The following is a 22,000-nucleotide window of genomic DNA, read 5'->3' on the forward strand; positions in this document are numbered from 1 at the left end:
GGAGTTCCCAGAAACCTTCTGCATCATGAGTGATGTAAGAGCTTTTTGAAGGATCTCTGGGGGAACACACACACACACACACACACAGATCTCCTCTCTGTATCCTGGAAAACAAAAAGCTTCTTCGTCATTGAGAAACCCAGAGTGAAAGGCTGAAAGACGTCCCTGCGCTCCGTTTCTCTGCAGCGTGTTATCTCCTCTGTGGCTGCTGACGCACTCAGTTCGAGGGTGAGTTTTTAATGAAGTCAGGACGCTGACAGACAAAGTAATCGCTCACATAGGGCTCTGCACTATTTCTGCAGAGGAAATTAACAGACCAAGAACATCATTACATTATTCCCTAAGGTCCATTAGAGAAAGTACATCCTAAACTTCCTGCAGGGAGACAAAGATGCTCCTGCTGCGAATAATGCAAAAAACACTGAGGAACAATAAGTGTGTGATGTCTGAGGAAATGCAGAGAGATGTTAAGCAAAAAGAAACAAAGGAAAATCTGAGGAGAAGAGAGAGGAGGGAAATCAATCTCTGCTTTCACAAACAAACACGCTCACACACACTTTTGCATGTTATACTTTCTTTCAGGATGCGTTCTTGGGTATGTTCACCTTCAGAGTCAGAGAAGCAGGACACCCTCAGCCCTCTAATATCAAGTCACCTCTGCAAACAGGAAGCTCACCTTGAGTCAGTGCTGCCCCCGAGAGGAAGAGTCATAACATTACAGCTGCATTTCAGACAGGATGCCTATGTCTGCAGGATTTTTTGCATGCAACTGGAAGAATTCAAAGTAAATCTTTATTTCCTCCATGGACAGCAATCATGTTGCATGCTTACAATGAATTTCCTTGAAGCGCTTTTTGAGCTGAACTGCCTGTTTTCCACACCACCCATACTTAACAAGAAGTGTTAAAAACAGTTTGTCAATGGACGTTTTTCTTTTTTCAAAACATCTGAACCACAAAATATTAAATAAATAAAAACTGAACACAAAGAAGTACAGAATGAACTATTTATTACATTTTTTCTCTGAATTTTACATAAAGAGGACCAGGTGTGTGCAGAAGTCGCTCTCCTCAAGTGGATCAAAATGAGTCGTTTTTTTCCAGAGTTACTGAAGTGACGGAGTCAGAAAATCCTTCATCAGATCAGAACTTCACCACTTTAGTCTGTTTGGGTTTGCTTTTGGTCACAGGGACGTGGACGTCTTCATAGTCTGCGCTCATGTTGTTGGAGAGCCAGGAGACGGTCACTGAGTTGGCTGGAGGAGAGACAACAAAGATAATGTCAGATCTCGAACGCAAGAGTCTTTTCCTCCTTATTACATGTTAATGCTGGATTTCTACCAGGTTATCTACCAGGCATGAAGCAGCTCTGTTACCTCCCCACGGATGAGCCTTCTTGTGTTTCTGATGACTTACTGTCCCCTAAAAGCTTCTTTTCCCATTTTTTGTTAATGCCAAGTTTGTTTGGTTTAACACTTGGCTACTTTTAGATCTAAATACAATGAAAAATTATGGGGGCAAAGCCACATAAGAAAAAGTTCAGGCGAGTTTCCTAAATCACAATCTGCTGAACATGCATCCAATAATTTTAAACTCAGCTATAGCTCTCTAATAACATCTGCAGACCAAAGAAGGGGACAGGAGAGACTCACTTGCAGCCTGGTGCTCTGGACAGTCCTTCTGGAAATGTTCCACTGAGCCACAAACTCGACAGCAGCCACCTGCAGAGAAAAAGTGAATGCTCCTTTAAAGCGGTGTTAAATTAATTTCTTCAAAAACAGAGCTGTGTCTGTTTTAAAGTATGTACCTTGTGCATAAAGTCCTTTAGGATTATCTGGACAGGACCGTGACAGATGTCCTGTCTTCTCACAAATGAAGCATTTAGCAAACGGATAATCACCTGGAGCAGAGAGCATAGAAGAGTTAGTACAGCAGCGAAAAACATAGACACCTTGAGAGTGAACTGATGTGAGAATCCTCACCCAGAGCTGGGTCCACTTTGGCTCTGCATTTCTGGATTTCATGTTCCGTGGAGCCGCAGCGGTAGCAGATCCCTCGCCCCATCTCCTCGTCTCTGTCTGCCTCTGGACAGTCTGCCAAACCGTGACCGGGTTTCCTGCAGTTGAAGCAAAGCTGGAGGAGACAAGGGAACAAGGAGAGGAAAGGTATTTCAAGATCCTCAAATGTTCCCTCAAAGTTATTTGATCACAAAACCTAAACCCTGTCTCTCACCATATTGTTCTTCTTGTTGTTCTGCCTCTTTATTCTCCTATCCTCTCTTCTTCTGTCTTTCTTCAAAGCCATCTCCACCTCCTCCCTGATCTCCCTCTCCTCCTCCTTGCCTCCTCGTTCTCCTCGGGGCAGCGCCTGTCCGCTCTGCTGCAGATACTCTAGGAAGCCATTGACGTCCTCGTTGTCGTAGTCCTTTTTCTTTTTGTTTGGTTTCTTCACACTGGATGCTCCAGGTTGAGTCCCTCTCAAGCGGTCCCTCTGAGGTCCTTGTCTGGATCCTGAAGGTCCATCTGATTGACCTCTGTTACCTCCTTTAGCTTTGAGCTGGCTCCAAGGCGTGGCCTCTGCTGGTTTGTGTTTGTGGACATTGTTTGCTCTTGCCCATCTTGTCATGACTGCATCCTATGAACAAAAACAGAAGGGGAGAGAGGGAGATGTGTTTCTTTATTTGTTTGATTCTTCCTGATGAACTAAAATCACAACAATCCTCCCAAAGATACACCTCTGACATAATCTTGCAAAACATCTACAGCCTTCAAATTGATCTAAAATCACTAAAAAGTAGCAGAAAAAATCTATTTCGAGTAAAGCCAATTTATAGTGTATGTTGCATAAAATTTCAGATTGTTATGATGGAAAATGTCTGAGAAAAACAAACTTTTCACGATGTTTTATCGTTTTCAAATTCTCCAGCTTCAGATTTTTAAGAAACTCTACCAAAATTTAGCCATATGAATATGATGCCACAGACAGGAGGTAACAATCAGCTGGATAACAATCAGCTGGATTCAAGATGAAAAGTTAAAGTGAAATTAATTTTGTATCCCTAGTATATCCTTTATAAGCAACAGCAGCTAGTTATACATGAAGTCATACATTAAGTTTTCTCTACTTTGTGCAGCATGTGACAGCAAGATAACTCCTTCAGTACTTAAGTAATAAATAATATGGCCTAAAATTCCTGTAACTTACCTGACATACAACTTTAATGTCATAACAACATCACTATATGCAGTTATAAGATGAACTAAACTCGTGTTGTAGAAAATACTGAGCTCGCCAGGTAGCTGCAGGCTAAAACATCGCGTTAACTTCTATTTCCATTGATATACAGAAATAAAAAAACACATATTTAGAAAAAAGGACACCATATATAAACGCATCTGCCTTAATTTGATTAAAAACAATCACAATAAAGAAATAAAAAGGAAACTTACCGTGAGAAGTCTTCAGACATGTGTTTGTATTTTCACCGGAAGTCCATTCTCTTCTTCGACGGATCTTTTTCCTGCTCAACAACCAGCGCGTCGGGCTGACTACTGCCCTCCTCACCGGGTTAATCCTGAAAACTTCTGTTTCACGGATGAAATCGAACAAAAATAACTTTCTGGTCTACTTAAAGCGTTAAACAGCTTTTGGGCAAATCCTGAACTCCAGCGTCCTTTGGATTGTAATCACTTGGGTCAATCAAACTACAGATATCACAAACTGAGACTTTCTTTTTCATCTCCAAAGTGACTTAAAACTGTCAAAAAGGTAAAAATATGAACATCTTACTCCGTAACGCTGTGATCTTCAGGAATTAAGAGGCTGCAGCAGCAGAAGCCAACAGGTGATCTGATTTTACCTGAGTAATGAGCTGAGAGGACTTGGATCTGGCAACAGTCTATCTGAGATCATGCTGCATCTGCTCCTCGCCGCTCTGCTGTTAGCTCAGCACATGAGAAATGGTAAGAATCAGACACAAACTTGTTTGTTTGTTTTTTTGCCCCAGCTTCTTACCAAGAAAATTTTCAACTTTCTCCTTGTATTGTGTTTTAGTGGACTGTGGACCCATAGAGGAAGCCAAGAAAGGTAAAACTTCCTCTGATTTAGACTGACTTGTCACATTTATTCATATTTGTGTTTCTGTAAGGCTGACATGTGTTTTCTCAGCACTGAAGGAGGACTGGTTCATACGAGCTTTACATTATATGCAGGAAAATCCAGAAACTTTGGAAGGTAAACTCACAGTGACACACAGTTGATCCTTTGACATGTAATTTATAATTGCATGCACTTTATTCACAGATGAGATGATAAACATTTTTCATCACAAGAGGAACATATTCATTAATCTTGTTTGTTTTGCTCGCATTATTTTGCAGAGCTGATGACCAAAGATTACGTGCTGTCAGAGGGAGACATGGTGCTGTCAGTAAGTCCACTCTAACACCGCTATAATCACTTTAAGTAATTGTTTTTTTATTCCATTTTATTTTCTGAACTTAATTAATTTTTCTAAAAGATAACCTGTTTACCTAAAGTCAGGAACATGTAATTAAGCCTTCAGTTTTTACATTTGAAGCTGCAGTATAAAGATCATTATGATCATTATGATCATGTCATTTGTCAGATGTTGGGATTTATCAAGGATGAACCTTTAAAAAATGGTTTAATAAATCAAAATAATAATCTTAATGATATTTCTGTTTATAAAGAGACTAACCATGTGCTTAAATGACCGCCTGTTACAAGTCAGATAAGTTAAATAAGTTCTTGTTTTGCAAAGTGAATGCCCCAAATGCAGTTTAAAGTTGGACCTTCACAATGAGAGTCTCTGTGACGATAAACATAGTTTATTTTTAGTTTTAAGCGGGAGTATTGCATTGTTTTTTTTCTTTTTTGTTTTGTTTTTCTATAGTTTTTATTTTGTCCATAGTACTCCCGTAGAATCTTTGGATGATTCACAGCTAAAAACAAAAAACAAAAACAAAAACCTTTTTTCAGCCTCTGTCTGTAACACTTTGTTTTAGCTGCTGTCTCTTTAAGGCTCCCCACTCCTCAAAACCCCTTTCTCTCTAATTGGCCAGCCCTCTGGAGACCCATCAGAGGCGGAGCTATAAACAGACCTTGGGCCCTTTTTCAAACCAACCCCTACACACTGTCCCTACCCACTACCCCTCCGTTTGCGCGTTCTCGCGGAGGGCCCGCCACATTAAGGGCCATCCCAAACCGATCCGCGGGGAGGGGTAGTGGGCTATAAAACCCTCTACAAGCGAGTCTGCACGGATGCCAACTCACTGAACACGTGCAGCGCTAAATTGTGTCCGGTGTCAGCCATGGAGGAAGCAACAAACAAATGTAAGTTCCACGCATATCTGCCTGCACAAACACTGTTAAACTAACACAAATATTTAATGATTGTCATGCAGATGTTCACAACTTTAGATGTACATGTCATTGATTAAGGCCTGCCTTGCATTTGTTCAGACAGTTTGTGTTTATTTGAGTGTTTAATATTTACAGGGACTGTCACAAAAACAAAAGATTTAAGCGACAGTGAAACATGAAAAAATGTTCAATAAAAAAAGAAATGCAGCCAAAGAAGCGTTGGAGTAAGTTTCTCTTGTATTTTCTGTTTTTTTTTCTGTTTTTTTCTTTTTATATCTGCTTCCGCCCAAGAGAGGGAAGTTTCTGCCCCAAAGCTGTATTTATACCCTACACCCTGATGAAGTGAACTTCATTCAGCTGCGAGTGTGACTCCGTGACAGAGGGCACTTTGTCATGGAGGGGGAGTATGTAGGGGCAGTTTGAAAAAGGCCCTTAGTGTCTAAGGTCTGCCCCTCCATCATCTCATGATAGGAGGTCCTTATGTGATGAGCTAATCATTTCAGCAAATCTTGTGAAGGTCTCACAGAGATTTCACCCTGTATTTGAGTATTTTGATCAGTTTACACTAAGATTCAGGGATTTCTACGACATAAAGATGTAGACAGCACATGCTCAGTCTGAACAACCAGCATTGTCACTTTATATCCATGTTGAACCTGCAGATAATGTTGCTCTTTTCCCTTGCAGAGCGATAGGAATGCTGTGGAGAGCATCTGGCCGACACGTGAAATACCGTACAACATCAGCGAAGATCTAGGTACAGCAACCATCACTGCTCCTCGTTTTTAATCTTCATCTATAAGATCTTTACTTTATTCTTGTATGACATTTGATTTATTTTCCAGTTGACAGGACAGACGAGATCCTGTCGGCAATGACGATGGTGTCCGAGCCTACGTGTGTTTCATTCCACCAAAGGACGTCTGAAACAAACTATCTGCTCTTCAAAACCAGTAAAGGGTGATGAAATAGTTTCTTTGTCTCACTATGGTTTGAGCTGGGCTTTGAAGATCAGCTTTTTGAATGGTAGTGTAAGTGGTTTGTAGTGTTTCTGGAGCAAGTCACTAGTGGACACTTATGAAACTGCAGTTTGAATAAAGCACAGTACATAGAAGAGACGACAAAATGGCAAAACAATATAACAACATTAAATTTCCTTATTCTGGTACACATACTTTTGAAAACCTGAGCCGATTAATATTAATTTATTTTCTATCAAAGAAAAATCTTGTCAGTCATTATTTTGAGCATAAACAAATAGCTCAAATGTGTTGGGGAGACGTCAAACCTTCTCTTTTGTGTTCCAGTTGTGCGTCGTATGTTGGCTTTATTGGTGGAGAGCAACCTGTGTTTGTCGGACCAACGTGTGTTGTGGGTAATATCGCCCATGAGATCCTTCACGCTCTGGGCTTCCACCACGAACACACAAGGACAGATCGGGAAGAGTACATCACTGTTCTCACGCATAACATCATGCAAGGTAACGTTTCAACACCACATATCCAGAATAAATGAAATGTGCAGAGAATCATCAGTAAAATAGCAACAAAAACTTAGTGTTGAAAAGCTTCCATCGTCTGTACAAAAATAGAAAAAGAAAATTTAAAGCTGAAAACAAGATCTTCAAGTTTGTTTCTAATTGTGATTTTTTTTTTTTTAGGGATGGAGAATAATTTCCAGATGCGAGATGGTGAAACTTTCGGACTTCCCTATGACATCACATCTATCCTGCACTACGGGAGGTAACCTTGAGCTTCAAATATTAGACATTCAGTTCTCATTTCCTCTAAATATGACACTGTAAATCAAGTTTCCCTTCCAATGCCAGTGGGTTTTTCTCAGCTAATGGTCAGCCTACCATCGTACCAAACGCTGACGTAGAGGAGATGGGACAGAGAGTCCGACTGACGAAGACCGACATCCAGAAAGTCCAGTGCCTCTACAGCTGTGGTGAGAGAAAAGAGTATAGAGTCTGCTGACAAATGATTAAAGCTTTTAGGAAAAACTGGTCAACGCACATCCCATTTCCATTTCTAACTGTCCAGTAAAGTTTGCATGAAGAGAAAAATGGTCTTGTAAAACCAGGATTTCTGTCTTTTGCTTTGCAGCAGTTCTTGTTGCTGTGCTAACTTGTGTTTCTCTTCCAGGCCTCCCAGAGCTCCCAGAGCCCCCAGAAAGGGAGGAAGAGAGGGAGGAAGACTCTCATATCCACAGGAACATATTCAGACATCTTTTTTTTGACAAGAAACTAAAGCAAGACCAAACCACTGTCACTTCTTGTTCGTCTAAACACCTGCAGTAGACTACAGCTGCCACTAGAGGGCCCAATAACACCAGTGGAAGATCACTGATTTTTTTGTTTTAATAAAACCAACGGTAAAAAAAAAAGTCTGACATGGATTTTTTTTATTTACACGTTCACAGAAGGCAGAAAAGATACATGGGTGTTTTTAGTTCATAAAGTAATATATTCCTGGTGAAATTAATGAGTTTCATCTTTGTTTGGTGTCATACAGTAAAGGTAAAGATTATCAGTGTTCTCTGCTTCATCTCTATTTATTCCGAAAGTGCTTCATTAGGCCCAGCTGTGTTACAAGATTTATTCATAGAAATTTGAGATTAAAGTCAAACATTATTGTCACCTAAAAGTCTTAGAAGTATCACCAAGCTAAAATAAGTGTTGTAAAATTTTAACTGTTAAAAAAACAATACTATTTTCAACTTATTGGATTCACAATATCTGCCTAAACACTTCATAACTGAATTTTCTGATACCCTGATCTTAGACTACTGAGGAAGAAAAAGAAGCAGAGTCCAATCAGCCAAAGAGTTCAGTCAGCTTGAATTCAAAAACTTTATTCACAACAAGCCATCTTGAACAAAGTGGGTTGAGATGTCTGCAGAGAACTAACTAGCAACAAACTCTCCACGCTCAGCTCAACTGACCACCTCTCCCTACTCAATCTCTACGCCCAACTGTCATCTTTCCCCCAGACTCCTAACAGCCACCCCTAAAAAGCCTCCCCAAGAAAAAGCCTCCTAACAGCCTCCTCCCAAAAGCTTAATCTTAAAATATGTTAGTGTGAAAATGTTAGAGTTCTAAATTCCTTTAAGATCTTATTGTTATAAACAACACATAGTACAACATTCAGCAAGCTCATCCCTTATGGCTTGCGTCCGGTTACATCCCCTGTACTCAGGGCTAATCTTGTAGTCACAGAAAAAGCCATGTCTGTTACCTGTCATTCCAGGATGTACAGAGCTGAGGCGCTACTTATGATTCTGTTTACTCCCACCCCAAAAGCTGTGGGGACAGTATCTGGGAAGGGGACAGTTGGCAGCTATGTTTAAGTTTCTATACATTCCTTCTTCTACAATCTTGAGTTTTTGGATTGTCCCTAAAAAAATGTACATCATTCTCTTTGACTCATTGTCCTGACTCTAATGAGATCGCACTTCCTGTAAACAGACACTAGATGTTGAAGTGAGTGGGCCATGCGTGTGCCTAAAGTCTGGTTCATATTGGAGTCGTGTGACCGCTGGCTGTAATCTCCAGGGGGGGAATAGTGCTGCAAGGGGGCAATCGTTCTTGAGTACGGCACAATTTGGATGACCAGTGTGACCGCGCCTTAAGGACACAGTCACGCTGTTAAACCTTACTGTGCTTAGATTGTTTTGCCAGTGTGACCAAAAGTGTGCCATACTTGAGCATGATTCACTTCTCTTCAGAGAGCTGGGCTTCAGCGCAGTTCACTTCATGCACACGGACATGATCGCTAAGGCCTCTCCTCTCAACAATCATTTTATACAACTTAATATAAGCAAATGAAACTCGTGCTTGAGTACGGCATGGTTTAGATGGCCAGTGTAACTTAAATGTTCACATTTTTGTGGTCTTAGTTATAATTAATAGCAGTATCTAGAGGCATGTGTGGTTACAGCTTTACAATAAAGGCAGAGCTCTCAGCTTCGTGTTGCACAAGTTTCACTGTAAAAGCACTTGTGTATTCTGGCTTCAAATAAATAACAAACTGTGACAGTGCAGTAGGGCTCTATGTCTCAGGTAGTTGAGGTTTTACAGCTTTATATTTGTACTGATTCACAGTGACAGAACAGTGAACTTGAAGCATTACATAGTTTAAGTTTTGCAGTACAGTTACAACAGAATTACAAACTTTTTGTATTTTAACTTTCACAGTAAAACTACAACAGCACTGGAAGTCTTAGTGTAAAATATGGGAGTTTGTTTGGTTTCATGTTGATGAAGATTTTAGTTTGAGGAAAGAAGTACTTAGAACTTGGTATAGTCACCGTTTCATGGTTACAGGTTAAATGTAGTCAGAGTTTCACTGTTAATCTTCAAGTTTTACAGTAACATTTTAGTACTTATTTTGGCTTCATGTCATTTGAGTTAAGCAGTTCAGAGTGATTATTTCTTCAGCTTTATGTGCTTAAATTTTAGGGTTAAAAGAACAACAGTAGTTTTGTTTTCATGTAGTCAAAGTTTCACAGTTTAAGTGCTGTGCTTTTCTCAGCTTCAACTTGTGAAATTCCAAATGTAGAGAAAGAATCACCCCAAAACTACAGGTCAGACTTATTAAACACACTTCTCAAATATATATTCACATGACTTGATACCCTTTGATTTATTTATGTATCTTTTAATTCATCGTTTGACGTGTTTTTTTAATTGTGCATTTAATCTTTAATTACAGACGTAAATGGGGAAATCACAAACAGTCCTCGTGATGGATTCGTCCTCATTGTGTCACCATCACTTACTGTCTGGGCTCCCTGGCAGATTCTATGTTTGACTTCTGTCTGATGTCAGAGTAAATGTCAGAGTCATTTTCCTCCAGACAACTTCATGACAACAAAACCGGCAGCGGGTCAATATTTGATCGCTAGCTGATGTTACAAGAACGCAGCGTACTAAAATATTTAATGCACTAAAGATACATCCAGGGTCACAGCTGCAGAACTTTCTGTACCTGGATCTGAAAGCACCTGAGATGTTTTTAAACCTGCAGCTGCTGTGCTACTGAGAAACCTGCAGATAATAAGACGCCTTTCTATTTTTTAATATCTTAAAAATACTCCAGTTAATAAAGAAAAAAATAGGTCGGATAAAGTGATTATTTAGGCACAAGTTTCTGGTATTTCTACATTTTTTTCTCAGCTCATCTAAATAAAGGGACAACTTTTGGGACAGTAACAATTTTTATTTCATGGCTAAAAACACTTTGGTTATAATTGATTTTTATGTATATTTGCAGATAAACAGGATAAGTTTATTGCACAGCATCAAAACTCACTGATTTTTAGGTTGCACTTTGAGGTTTTCTTACTTGAAACAGATTTTTGCACATAAAGACGTATTCTTGCTGTGGTTTTTGGTCATTTTACATATTGCTGAAGGTTTTAAATACTGTTCCCGCCACTGAAACCAGAACACTTCTGCTGTGCCACAAGTCAAAATCTGTTTAAAGAAATACTGTGCAAAGGAAAAAAGAACTTTCAGTACATTCTGTGTCTAGACAGTGATGCAAGTTTGTGCAACGTTAAAACTCATCCAGACACACTTCACATTAAAAAAAAAAAAAACCCAAACAAAATATATTCCCAAAGATTTGATTAATATTCAAATATCTTCCTACAGCTGTTTCAGTGAAAACAATCTCTCTGTCTCTTATTCCCGTCAGCAGCAGCTGCTTTTAATTGGTGCAATGCATTATAGGAAAAGTGTCGGGGGTAGATTCGGTATGCTTTGCATAGACTTTGCATGGTTGCTGTCTGTAATCCGTGAGTGAATTTGTTATACGATTTGTGAGTTAGTCTATATTGTGGAAACATTGGAGCGATGAGTTTGAAGTCAATAGGTCTGTTAGACAAGTGAATTTCCCTTTATTTGAATCAACATAAGCACTGTGTCACTGTCAGTTAATAAAAATTCTGTATGTTGTAAATCATTGTTTTAAAAATTAATATGATCGTAAAATTGAATTCAAACAAGGCTTAATCTAAGTTAAAGCTCCTTTTAAAGTATCATAAACATTTTTTTCAGTCTCAAGATAAAAAAGCTGATAAAAGTGGTTCCGAGTTGAAAATGGCTCACATGTATTTGTACTCTATGGTGTCCCACAGGGTATGGTCCTGGGTCCTTCACTATTTTGCATTATTGTAGTTCATCTCAGTAATAGTACCCCCAAAAATAATGCCAACTTTAGTTTTCATGATGATGAAACACAACTTTGACTACCCATCAGTGATTTAGCAAACCCCTTACAAGCAGAAATAAAATCATGGAGGACTTCTAAGAACTTAATGACTGCACATTCTGAAACTATTATAACAGCAGCAGCAAAAAAAAAAAAAAAAAAAAAAAAGGCTCAGAATCCAAGCTGCTTGAAGCCAAGACGAAACACAGCAGTGAAAAAAAGACATTTCTGTGCTTCCTTCCACTGATAATCCATATTGAGAGGCTGATCTTGTTTTCCAGCTGGATTTGGCTCCTGCCTGCAGTGCCAGAATAACCTAAAGTGTTTTAAATGGCCATGGTGTTACTGTGCTTAGACCTGAGCCCTGTGTGTAATTTTTAAAAGAGGGAGATGAGAGACACCAAAATCATCAATGCAATAAAACAAAAATGTAATCAAAGGCTGTTTTTGACACCTACCCACTGCAGCTGTTTCAGACATTAAAGATGGTTAAATAAAAACTAAAAATTCTCTTCCTTGGGGTGTTTTTAGCATTTGTATGTCATAAAGAGAGTATACATCTCAAGGTATTTTATAACCAGCCAAAAAACCCTCACAGGAGCTTTAATGATCAAACTGATTATCTATTGCACTGTAGTGAAGAAATTTGTTTCTGAGCTGAAAGCGTTTTAGGTCAATTTTCATGTAAATATGGTGCGGAATACGGGTTTGGGAAGCACTTAGATAAAAGTACTCAAAACAGAGTGAAAGCACCCCGCTTCAAGTAAAATTTTGAAGTAAAAATGTGTGTTTTTATATCAAAAGTGACAAAAAAGTGCTCAAAGAGGCATCATCGTGATTTTATAATGTCCTACAAATTAAATGGATAACGTCGAATTGTCCTTGATATTAAAAGAAAGGGATTAAAATCTGTATATTTACAAAGTTCAACGACAGCTGCCATATCCAAGAAATGATCGTATTTCCAAACTCCTGCATGCGTACCTGTATGCGACGTATCCTGGAGTAACACCTGAGTGCAGGTGATAAGTTACTTTCCACATTCGTCACCACGTGCTCCACCTTTGACCTGATTCCCAGAGAGAAAACGAGGCGCACAGCTGGAGCGAGGACGGAGTCTCCGTTTGGAGAAACTGTGCGTAAAAAGCGCGTCCGCGTTTATCCGGTAACATCCGCATCAGTTCCTCCACATCTCCCCCAGCGAGTAGATCCGTCTCCAGCGTCCGGACCGAGCGCACCACACCGGGACGTAGAGAAGAGTACCATGCGCGGATTTATCAGTTATCACTCACTGGAATCTACTTTTTGAAGAAAAACTGAGATATCGATCAGATTTTATGCACAAAAATCGAATCTGGATTAATTCATCCTCTTTCTGTCACTGCTCCTAAAGAAAACTGTGCGTGGGGCTCGGAGCTCCCACAGTGTGCTCTGTACCCGGTTTGTCAGAGAGTTTCGTTGATATTCTGCATATTTCTGAAAAATATTAAACTTTTTAAGTTCCTGCCAAGAGATGACGCGCTGACGCACCTGAAGGGAAGATTTACATATTCAAGTGAGTCTGCATTTCTCCTGATTTTACTCAGATTTTTAAGGTTTTGACATGAGGTTAGTCTTATTATTAATCATTTCAAATGCATGTGCACTGACATGAATATTAGATGCCCAGATTTCCTCCTGTTAGTGTGAGAAACATCCACATCTGCCTGAGAAACTGGACTTTTGGACAGTTTGGGTTTTAGGAGTGGAGCAAGAGGAGCAAACACCTCAGTTTGCACCCAGAAAAACTGCTGTGTGAAACAAGAGCACATGATGCATGAGGGAAAGAGCAGTGGATAGAGATTAGATGGTTTGTTTTGGAGAGGAAGGATATAAAAGCTGTGCGCCTCTGTAAGAAGACGGATTGGTAGGAGGCAGAAAGAAGAGGCAGAAATCTGGCTCAACATTTAAAACGAAGCATCCAGAATAATATGTTTAAAAAAAACCTGTGATAGTTTTTATTGTGAATAAAATTACTCTTTGTTCTGTCATTCGCTGTCTGTCTCTAAATAAAACAAGCCATCAGTTTCATTTACTGTAACACAGGCTACACCTTCCACCCTTAAAGGCGCACTGTGTGACGTTTAGTGACAGCTAGATCAAGGCTGCAGATTACAACAAGGAGATGACCACTCCCCTTATCTTGAAGACACACTGAGGCCATGTTTCCCAGGGGAGATGTCTTCTCAGAGCCTGTGGTGGGATTGATGGATGTGACCAGCAGTAGATTCTTTTGAAGCTCATTATTTTGTCGTCTATCATGGGTCACCATAATCACCAGGGTGTATCGATCTCTTGAGTGGCTCTCAGTAGACCTTCTTATCAGATTTTAGAGCAACTTTCAAATTAACGACTCTAAATCATGTTGTTCAGTATTCAGATCCTTGGGTTAACATGACAAGCCGGGACTTAAATGACATAAACACTCATACAGGCTAATACATATGACAGTCGTTTCTCTAAACTGAATCAATTGTATTAAAAATGATACAAAAAGTATCTTTTAAACATATAGAAAAACTATATTAACATAAGTAAGTCGGACTGTAAGACTGTAAGTCATCTTTTTTGTCCTGATGCAGCCATTGATTGAGTCAGACGATGAATCTAAGTCACTGAGTCCAAGTCAAGTCTGAGTGTTGGACTTGAGTACCATGTCACTGATTTACAGGCAAGAAAATGTAAAACTAGGGTTTGAGCAAATCATCATAATGCATCAGATCAGGCTCAACTCTGTTGCTTTACAGCTGAGTTGCAACTCCTATTTTTTGTCGGATACCGGATCTGCGATGCATCAATTTGCAAAAAGCAGATCCAGTGAAACAGGAAATTGTGCAGACACAACACATAGAAACACTCAGTGACTTTCAAAATAAAACAAAGCGTGTTCAAACCAGACATTTATCTTGACTACAACAACAAACCGACGTAATGAGTGAGCCAGACCAGGAGTTGACAAGTTTGAGATTTTGCAGCCCAACATGAGCCAGGAGAGGATCATCATTTGGGTGGAAAATCCAGGGAACTCATTGGTCTTCTAACTCCAGCTGTCTGGAAATCCTACAACGTACTGAAATGAGCCCACAGCTGGTGTGAGTTGATAGATAAGAGACCATGTAGTCAACACGCAACAGAGCTGAGATGCATCTCATGTATTCCTGGTATAAAACACCTCAAACAACCCTTCCGGTAATATAGAGCCACCTGCAGGAGGTTGAATATAGAGAGTTTATAAAGGGGAGTTGACCCATAACTTGCCAAAATGCCAACCACAGCATCACTGAGCAGCACTCCCTGTAAGTTCAACATGCCTTATTGTGCAGATAAGTCTGTGTGGTGAGGTTAAGCATCTGAAATCTAGCAGCTTAAAAAAAGACTAGTTTTCCATCTCACTGTTGATTCTCCCTCATGACTGTACATCTGAACTAAAAGCCTAATAATTCTGAAAGCATGCAAAGAACCTTGGGTAATATAACCATTCTGACCCTTAAGTGTCTATTTGTCTTTTAGATCCTCCAAACAAAGATCCCATGGACTCACCTTAAATGAAAACCCTCCTGCTTCTCTGCCCCACATCTCTTGATGGTCTCCAGCGCTCTCTAGCTGACCTCACCCTGTAAACCTTCCCCCGTCACCGTCATGACAGCTGCTCCAGAAGCTCCCTTCCCCTGGGAGCTCACTGGACTCCCCAGCAGGAACCTCAGTGTTTCCGTCAGCCCCCCCTCTAACCACAGCACCAGGATGCCCCCGTACACGCCACAAGCTACCGCAGCCTTCGCTATCGCCATTACCTCCATGATGATCATGACTATTGTTGGGAACATACTGGTTATCATTGCTGTCCTGACATCTCGGTCCCTGAAGGGGGCTCAGAACCTCTTCCTGGTGTCGCTGGCTGCTGCAGATATTCTAGTCGCCACGCTGATTATTCCCTTCTCATTGGCGAATGAGCTGCAGGGCTCCTGGGCATTTAGCTCCATCTGGTGTGAGATCTACCTGACGCTGGATGTTCTCTTCTGCACCTCCTCCATCGTGCACCTGTGTGCAATCTCGCTGGACCGCTACCTATCCATCTCCCGGCCTGTGACCTACGGCACCAAACGCACACCTGTACGCATCAAGGCATCCATCGTGGTTGTGTGGCTGATCTCTGCTGTCATCTCTTTCCCTCCTCTGCTCACCCTGGACAAAAGCAAAGGAGGCGACGGAGTGTGTGAACTAAACAGCAAGCGCTGGTATATCCTCTACTCGACCATTGGCTCATTCTTCGCCCCATGTGTGATCATGATCTTGGTGTATGTGAGGATTTACCAGATTGCTAAGAAGCACACACGCCACCCGCCAGGGCACAAGCAGAAAGCAGGACCAGGTGGAAATACCAGTGGTGGAAGCAATGAGCCGCCGGCAAAGTTAGCCGAGCAGTCACAACAGAACGGGGATCAAGAGAGAAAAACCGGCAGCCAACGAGAAAAGGTCCGAATCAAAGTCCCTGACTCTGAATCTGCCCAGTCATCACCTCAAAAACCACCTGAGGACGAGACACACCAACAACTACCTGATTCAAGCACAAATCCTGTCCTAAAATCCACCTCCTGCTCCTCAATCCCCCAACAGGACCCCTCAGCTGTTCCTTGCAAAACCTCCAAGACAAACTTTAAAGACAGAGCGGACTCGCTTCCCGACAATGGCTCCAGCTCTGGCTCTGAGGCCGATGGCGAGGAAGGTGCTCTCCAGAGTGACAACAAAGATGAGGAGAGCAAGTGCAACGAGAAAACTTCGGGGGCATCTCAAAGCAAAGGGTTTAGAGTTCAGGTGCTGTCCCTGGCCCACAGATACAAGAACACGATGGCAACGTCATCGGGCACCAAACTGGTTCAGGAGGAAACACCTACAAAACACGGGACGCCAATCTCCCGCCGTAAAGCAATGATGAACCGAGAGAAGAGGTTCACTTTCGTCTTGGCAGTGGTCATGGGGGTCTTTGTGATCTGCTGGTTCCCTTTCTTCTTCACTTACTCTCTTAAGGCAGTGTGCCCCGACACCTGCACCGTCCCTGACCCTTTGTTCAAGTTCTTCTTCTGGATTGGCTACTGCAACTCCTGCCTCAACCCGATCATTTACACCGTCTTCAACAATGACTTCAGGAAGGCCTTCAAGAGGATACTGTGCAGGAACACTAAGGGGACGTTCTTCTAGAAGGGAGTACCGTCTCTGGACTGCTGGGGGACAGAAAGACTGTGGGTAAACTTTGTGCGCAAGAGCAGGGTTGACCCTCTTCCACAAACACTTGAACATTGAGGAGGAAATTGCACCATTTTCTCTGGTCCTTGTGTTTGTCTGTTGTCTCAGAGAAAGAGGACCACTTCAGACGACCCTGGTCAAGTGGCTGAATCAGTTATCTTTAATGTTATTTAAGAATGCCGTGTAATTCTATTCAATGACTCTGAAGAAAAGTGATCTGATTATATTTTGAAACGGAAGTCAGGATCTGTGTTACAGGGTCTGTGTTCAGTAATTTAAAGTACAAATAGTACAACGCCAGAGTGTGTGTGCGTGTGTGTGGGAGATGAGGAGGATAGCCTTAGGGTCTAACTGGAAGAGAACAAATATCACTAAGTGTCCTTTATTGGAGATAAAATGGGCACTCAAAGAACACAAGATCAGGGAAATGTGAGCATCCTCCTTCCTCCTCTGTGCCTCGACTTCAATCCTCTCTCTGTTTCCATCTGAAGCTGTAACCTGGGATGTGTAAACCACAACGGATAGCCCTTCTTTGTACTCCCTTGTCTCTGTGATGCTGAATGCTACACCCTGCGTTGGGGATCGCTCATTGAACGCGTAGCTTGGAGGCTTTAAACTGGGAGAGCTAAAAGAAGAGAGTCCACGAATGTAAAACTTGGAAGCAGCAGAAGCTGAGGCCCTCACCTCTTCCTCTTTCTTTACTCTCAATGACATTTATTCCCCTACCTTCTCTGCTTTTGTTTCAGTAATGCGCTTCAATTGAGGTTATTTCCAGTACGTATTGACGTGATGGACAGTGAGATTCGTGCCCTTTTCATCGTGCTCGCTGCCAAAGCAATACAGACTGTAAGTGAACTGTGCCGACCCTGACTCTGAGCAGAATCCCAGATGAAGACGCTCCTCCTCTCTCCGGACCGACTGACCGGGTTTTGAGTGAATACTGTATGAGTGTGTGGCTGAGTTTGCAGCAGCATGTTTTTTTGAAAAATGCACTTCTTATCTTGGGGAAAGCCAACCGAGCTCTGCTTGACTGAAACATCTCATTACTGTAGAGACGTGTGAGATAGCACTGGTGGTGGAATCTGCTTTTTGTACAGTCATAGCTTATACAGTAAGAGTTGTCGTTGTGCTTATTGCTTTGAAGTCCAGCTGAAATAAAACTGATCTTTTTTCTTGCATCCATCGTGATCTGGTAGTTACTCTGAAAACAGGATTGAAGGTGTTCATTCAGACTGAAAGTGAGCAGTCTAACACAGAGTGCACAGAATGATGCAAACAGATGCAAACTGGAGCTTATGAGAGAGCATCATTAAAATCTTTGTGAAAGAAGGCTGGGTAATTTTTGTAGGGTTGGGCCTCGAAAGACTTGAGATAAATCAGCTTTAGATGATCCATAAGATACCCGTCTTATGGCCAAAATACACCAGATGTGTCTCCAGTCTAGCTCTGTCCAGATCTGATAGAAGCCAACACGTATGAGGTTTTACAGCTTAGCATACAACAGGAGAGGCTCATCATTGGGGTCCTCAGTCTGTGATTCCAGCTCTTTGGGGGCTCTGATACAGGCTGGACTTACGCAGTTGATGTGAATTGAAGGATGCAAAGACGAATCTTGAGTATTCCTGGAGTTATGAGCACCAAGTGTTGTTTGCGCATCTCATTTTGTAGAGACATGTAACGTAGCCAGGATTATTTAACTCTGGGAAAGTTTGCACTACTTTCAGCACTCTCGTGGTGGTTGAAACACATGCTTAATTGCCTTCTTGGGAGCCAAAACAAGTCCTGGTTGGCAAAACACACTAAGCTTCCCTTTAACATGACAAACTTCCCTCTTTCTTGGAGGCAGAAACACAAGCATAAGTGCCCATCTGGATGGCAAGAATGTGCGGTGTGTGCTTTGTATCTTCTTTTTGCCTCTACCCTTCAAAAAGTCTGTGCACGCCAATGCCCTCTCAACACACTTGTGTCCAATTTTGAGTTAGATTTATAAAGTTATGGACAGTTAAATTAAGACTCAAGAATTGGGATGCCTTGATCTGATCCTGGTATTACTTATTGGTCCAATACAGACTTAAACAGTAAGATCTGATTACAGCGACAAAGGGCAGATCTATAGACAGATTGATTCAACTTGGTTCTGTGCTCCTCTGTGTTTACAATAACCAAGTGCATGTACTACCCTAATCATAGGTGTGTGGATTTCATGATAGCTACAGTAGCTCAGCAGTTTAGGAAATACCTGCAGTTCTGATGGTAACTCTATTATGTGCAAGTTTAATTCCTCACTTACCCACTGCTGAGGTTTGTGTTGAAGATTGACTCATCACACCCATCATTTTATGGGATTATAAATGTGTAATGAGACATTTATAACCTCGTAAAATAGTTATAATGCAGTCAGTTTATATATGTATATTTAATTTTGGTTTGGGGCCAGTTTTCTGATATGGTAAAACTGCCAGTGATAGGCCACAAAACTGCTCAGAAACAAACAGATGACTCACAGAGTCCTTGTCCATGTGTTATACAGTTGGTACAGAGATGTGCATGCATCTCGGCCTAATAAGTTCTTGTTCTTTAAACTCCGCATTAAAACTATAAGCAGCACCAAAATGTCTAGTTGTTCTGTGACAGGCCATCGTGGACTCAGCTTCTACTAAGTTCTAACCATTACAGAGCTACTGGTGTTCTGGAGTAAACAGCGACTGTGATAACTGGAGACCCTTAGTCAGCAGTTATTAGGGTCACACTCTACACTGAAACACCGGAGCCATCTGTGGCTGTGAGTTGTTCAATGTGTTTCTGTATCAACCAAGGGGCAACATCCGGTTAGTAGTAATTTGGCCTATGCGGAAGTGCTAAAAGTTGCTGTTAGTTGAGAATCCACTTGAGGCTGGCTGCAGGAAGGCCGTCACGTACACACCCAGCCATAGACACAGACTTTTACAGCATTAAAAAGCATATTTACAGCCTGGTACAAAAAAAACAGCTTGGGTCTAAAACACTGATTATGCTATCCGCACACACTGTACAGTGAGTGATTTTTTTCCTAACTCGCCGGTTTAGAAGTTGTTAGGAACGATTGATTGTCCAATCAGAAGCACAGCTGTGTTCACATGACTTGCATGCGCCCTGTAGCTGTATGAAGAAAGTGGCTGTGTTGGCAGATTGGCTTCATTTCACAGAACAGACTGGGGGTGTCGCGGAGGCTACGTCCATGTTTTATACAATCTGTGGTATCAACCTCAGTTAACCAGATTTCAGTTTTCTGGATCCTTTATTATGACCCAGGTCTCACACTCTGGATGAGACCTGTGTGCTCATCTCGAGTTTGGGAGCGTTTCTGTTTTACTAACAAAGGTTTGTGTTCAAATTTCAGTTTGTCCACTCACTGATTTCTCATGAGGCTGGGAGTCGTTAAACCTCCGTCAAACTGAGGTTGTTTGGGGGAAAATTGTGTTTTTTTGATGGCTTACCCCCCGTGTAGCTTCACAAAATAAAAAGATTCACAATCACATTTGTGGTTTCAGCCTTTACCTTTGAAACAGCAGCTTTCTGTGCTGCTCTCTACCGCCATGTGTTTCCATCTCTGCTCCTGTGCTGTCCTGATTTTCTATTTATTTTATTTTTGCCTGGCGTCACATAAAGGCTTGAATAAAGGACTCAGTGGGACTCAGTGGCACCGTGTAAACACTGCGTGCTGCTCCAGAGGACGGTGGGTGGGTTTGACTGTGAGCACTTACAGAGAGAGGAATAATAGGATCAGGCACTTTGCTCTTGCTGTTGTCTGTCAGAGTGTTTTAGGCGAATTATCCCGGTCTGTCTCAGCGACCTTTGACCTGAGAATCAGACACAGTATATACTGATCTTTAGAATACTTCCATCAGAGGTCCCGCCTTCTTCAGCTTGACAAACCGTCTGTTAGATTGAAGGTTATAATTAACTGATGAGTCATTAGCTCGTGCTGCGTGAAAACGCTGAGCTGTCAGAGCTGCCAGAAGCACAACGTGTTACTTCTTCAAGTACAGCAGCACTTTTTGATTCAAACGTAGCGAAAGGTGTCGGATCCTCCCAGCTGAGTGTTCAAGAGTAATTAGGACAGCTCCCATCACCTCCTGACTCCACGTGCCTTTAATTTATTTTAAGACAAGAGAAATCAGGTTTGAACATCCCCCTGATGATTTCATCTAAAAGGAGATACAGGAGGATAAATCAGAGAAACCAAACAACTCACTCAGGTTTCTCCAACACCTGTGTGATGTTTTCTGGAGCTAAATTTGGGTTTGAAAATCAATCTGCACTGCAGCATCTTCTTTGATGAAACAACAAAGGTGATGATGTGTTTGGCAGGGAACAGCACTTGGGTTATGGTGCATGAAACCCTCAAATTGACAGTTGTCCAGCATGGTATAGCAGAACATCACAGAATACTCTCTGGAATAAATAAGTGTTTACCAGCATACTGATGCTGCATTTCCATAAAGACATGAGGTTTGATTTGATTCAGTAAACCCTGATCTTGATGGCATTTGCATGGTGAACTGCACCTTTAAACAGCCAGAATAGAGATCACAGGCACAAACAAAAAAAAAAATATAGGTCGTAGTCTGTCTTGGCTGTCTGTCTCAGGTAAATGCATGTTATCTGACAGTACAATAAATGGACGAAGTCTAAGTGTTTCTGAGACAGGTTTTTGAGGCAAATTGTCTGGCACGGCCATATTGGAAGTGGGACAGACTTTGAGTCACCACACCAGCAGCTATAGGGTGCCTGCCATTCACGTGACATAAGCTGTGCCTCTGATTGGGTAAACTCGCAATCTCAATATCTTCTAACCTGCAGAATTAGACAAAAAATCCCCTCCATGAACAGTGTTTGCCGATGGTTGAAATAAGCGATATAGATGAGACGTTTTTTGTACCAGGTTGTAAATATGTTTACTTCTGTTGTGAAAACAGCTTGTTTCGGTTTGTTGTGCGGACATTTGAGGAACAGCAAATTTTAGCGCCTCCACGTTGTGTCATATTTTCTAGACTGGGAGTTGTCGCTTGAAGAGGTTCCTTGTTCTTTCACACAATGCTTTCATTTTGAGATTGTGCCCAGGACGCTTATTTGGTA

At 41.4% G+C, this 22,000-nt stretch overlaps 3 protein-coding genes across 5 annotated transcripts; 2 read left to right on the top strand and 1 right to left on the bottom strand.

Annotated features, from left to right (window-relative positions):
• Window positions 1-1,005: 1,005 nt before the first annotated feature.
• zcchc9 (zinc finger, CCHC domain containing 9) lies at window positions 1,006-3,977 on the bottom strand. 2 transcript variants are annotated; one of them, XM_074689693.1, is made up of 7 exons: window positions 3,859-3,977; window positions 3,449-3,583; window positions 2,232-2,633; window positions 1,982-2,132; window positions 1,807-1,899; window positions 1,652-1,720; window positions 1,006-1,255 (listed from the first exon to the last, which is right to left on the bottom strand). In XM_074689693.1, the coding sequence occupies exons 3-7, from the start codon at window positions 2,622-2,624 to the stop codon at window positions 1,143-1,145; spliced, it is 819 nt and encodes a 272-aa protein (XP_074545794.1). In that variant the 5' UTR covers window positions 2,625-2,633; window positions 3,449-3,583; window positions 3,859-3,977; the 3' UTR covers window positions 1,006-1,142. The 2 variants fall into 2 exon arrangements, with proteins under 2 accessions (XP_074545794.1, XP_074545793.1); XM_074689692.1 differs by having other exon boundaries at window positions 3,449-3,977.
• On the top strand, window positions 3,886-7,755 carry LOC141805019 (zinc metalloproteinase nas-4). Of its 2 annotated transcripts, none has more exons than XM_074689689.1 (10): window positions 3,886-3,961; window positions 4,053-4,085; window positions 4,167-4,232; window positions 4,379-4,428; window positions 6,072-6,141; window positions 6,230-6,344; window positions 6,692-6,864; window positions 7,045-7,126; window positions 7,213-7,334; window positions 7,532-7,755. In XM_074689689.1, the coding sequence occupies exons 1-10, from the start codon at window positions 3,910-3,912 to the stop codon at window positions 7,684-7,686; spliced, it is 918 nt and encodes a 305-aa protein (XP_074545790.1). In that variant the 5' UTR covers window positions 3,886-3,909; the 3' UTR covers window positions 7,687-7,755. The 2 variants fall into 2 exon arrangements, with proteins under 2 accessions (XP_074545790.1, XP_074545792.1); XM_074689691.1 differs by having other exon boundaries at window positions 3,916-3,961; window positions 4,211-4,232.
• A 4,970-nt stretch (window positions 7,756-12,725) lies between these two features.
• Window positions 12,726-18,056, top strand: LOC141804990 (alpha-2B adrenergic receptor). The gene is made up of 2 exons (XM_074689649.1): window positions 12,726-13,157; window positions 15,152-18,056. The coding sequence occupies exon 2, from the start codon at window positions 15,281-15,283 to the stop codon at window positions 16,835-16,837; it is 1,557 nt and encodes a 518-aa protein (XP_074545750.1). The 5' UTR covers window positions 12,726-13,157; window positions 15,152-15,280; the 3' UTR covers window positions 16,838-18,056.
• The last annotated feature ends 3,944 nt before the right edge of the window (window positions 18,057-22,000 follow it).

This window comes from Halichoeres trimaculatus, unplaced genomic scaffold (genome assembly GCF_033239565.1).
Source record: "Halichoeres trimaculatus isolate MK-OKI-2021-1 unplaced genomic scaffold, fHalTri1.1 fHalTri1_scaffold_16, whole genome shotgun sequence".
Classification (NCBI taxonomy): Eukaryota; Metazoa; Chordata; class Actinopteri; order Labriformes; family Labridae; genus Halichoeres; species Halichoeres trimaculatus.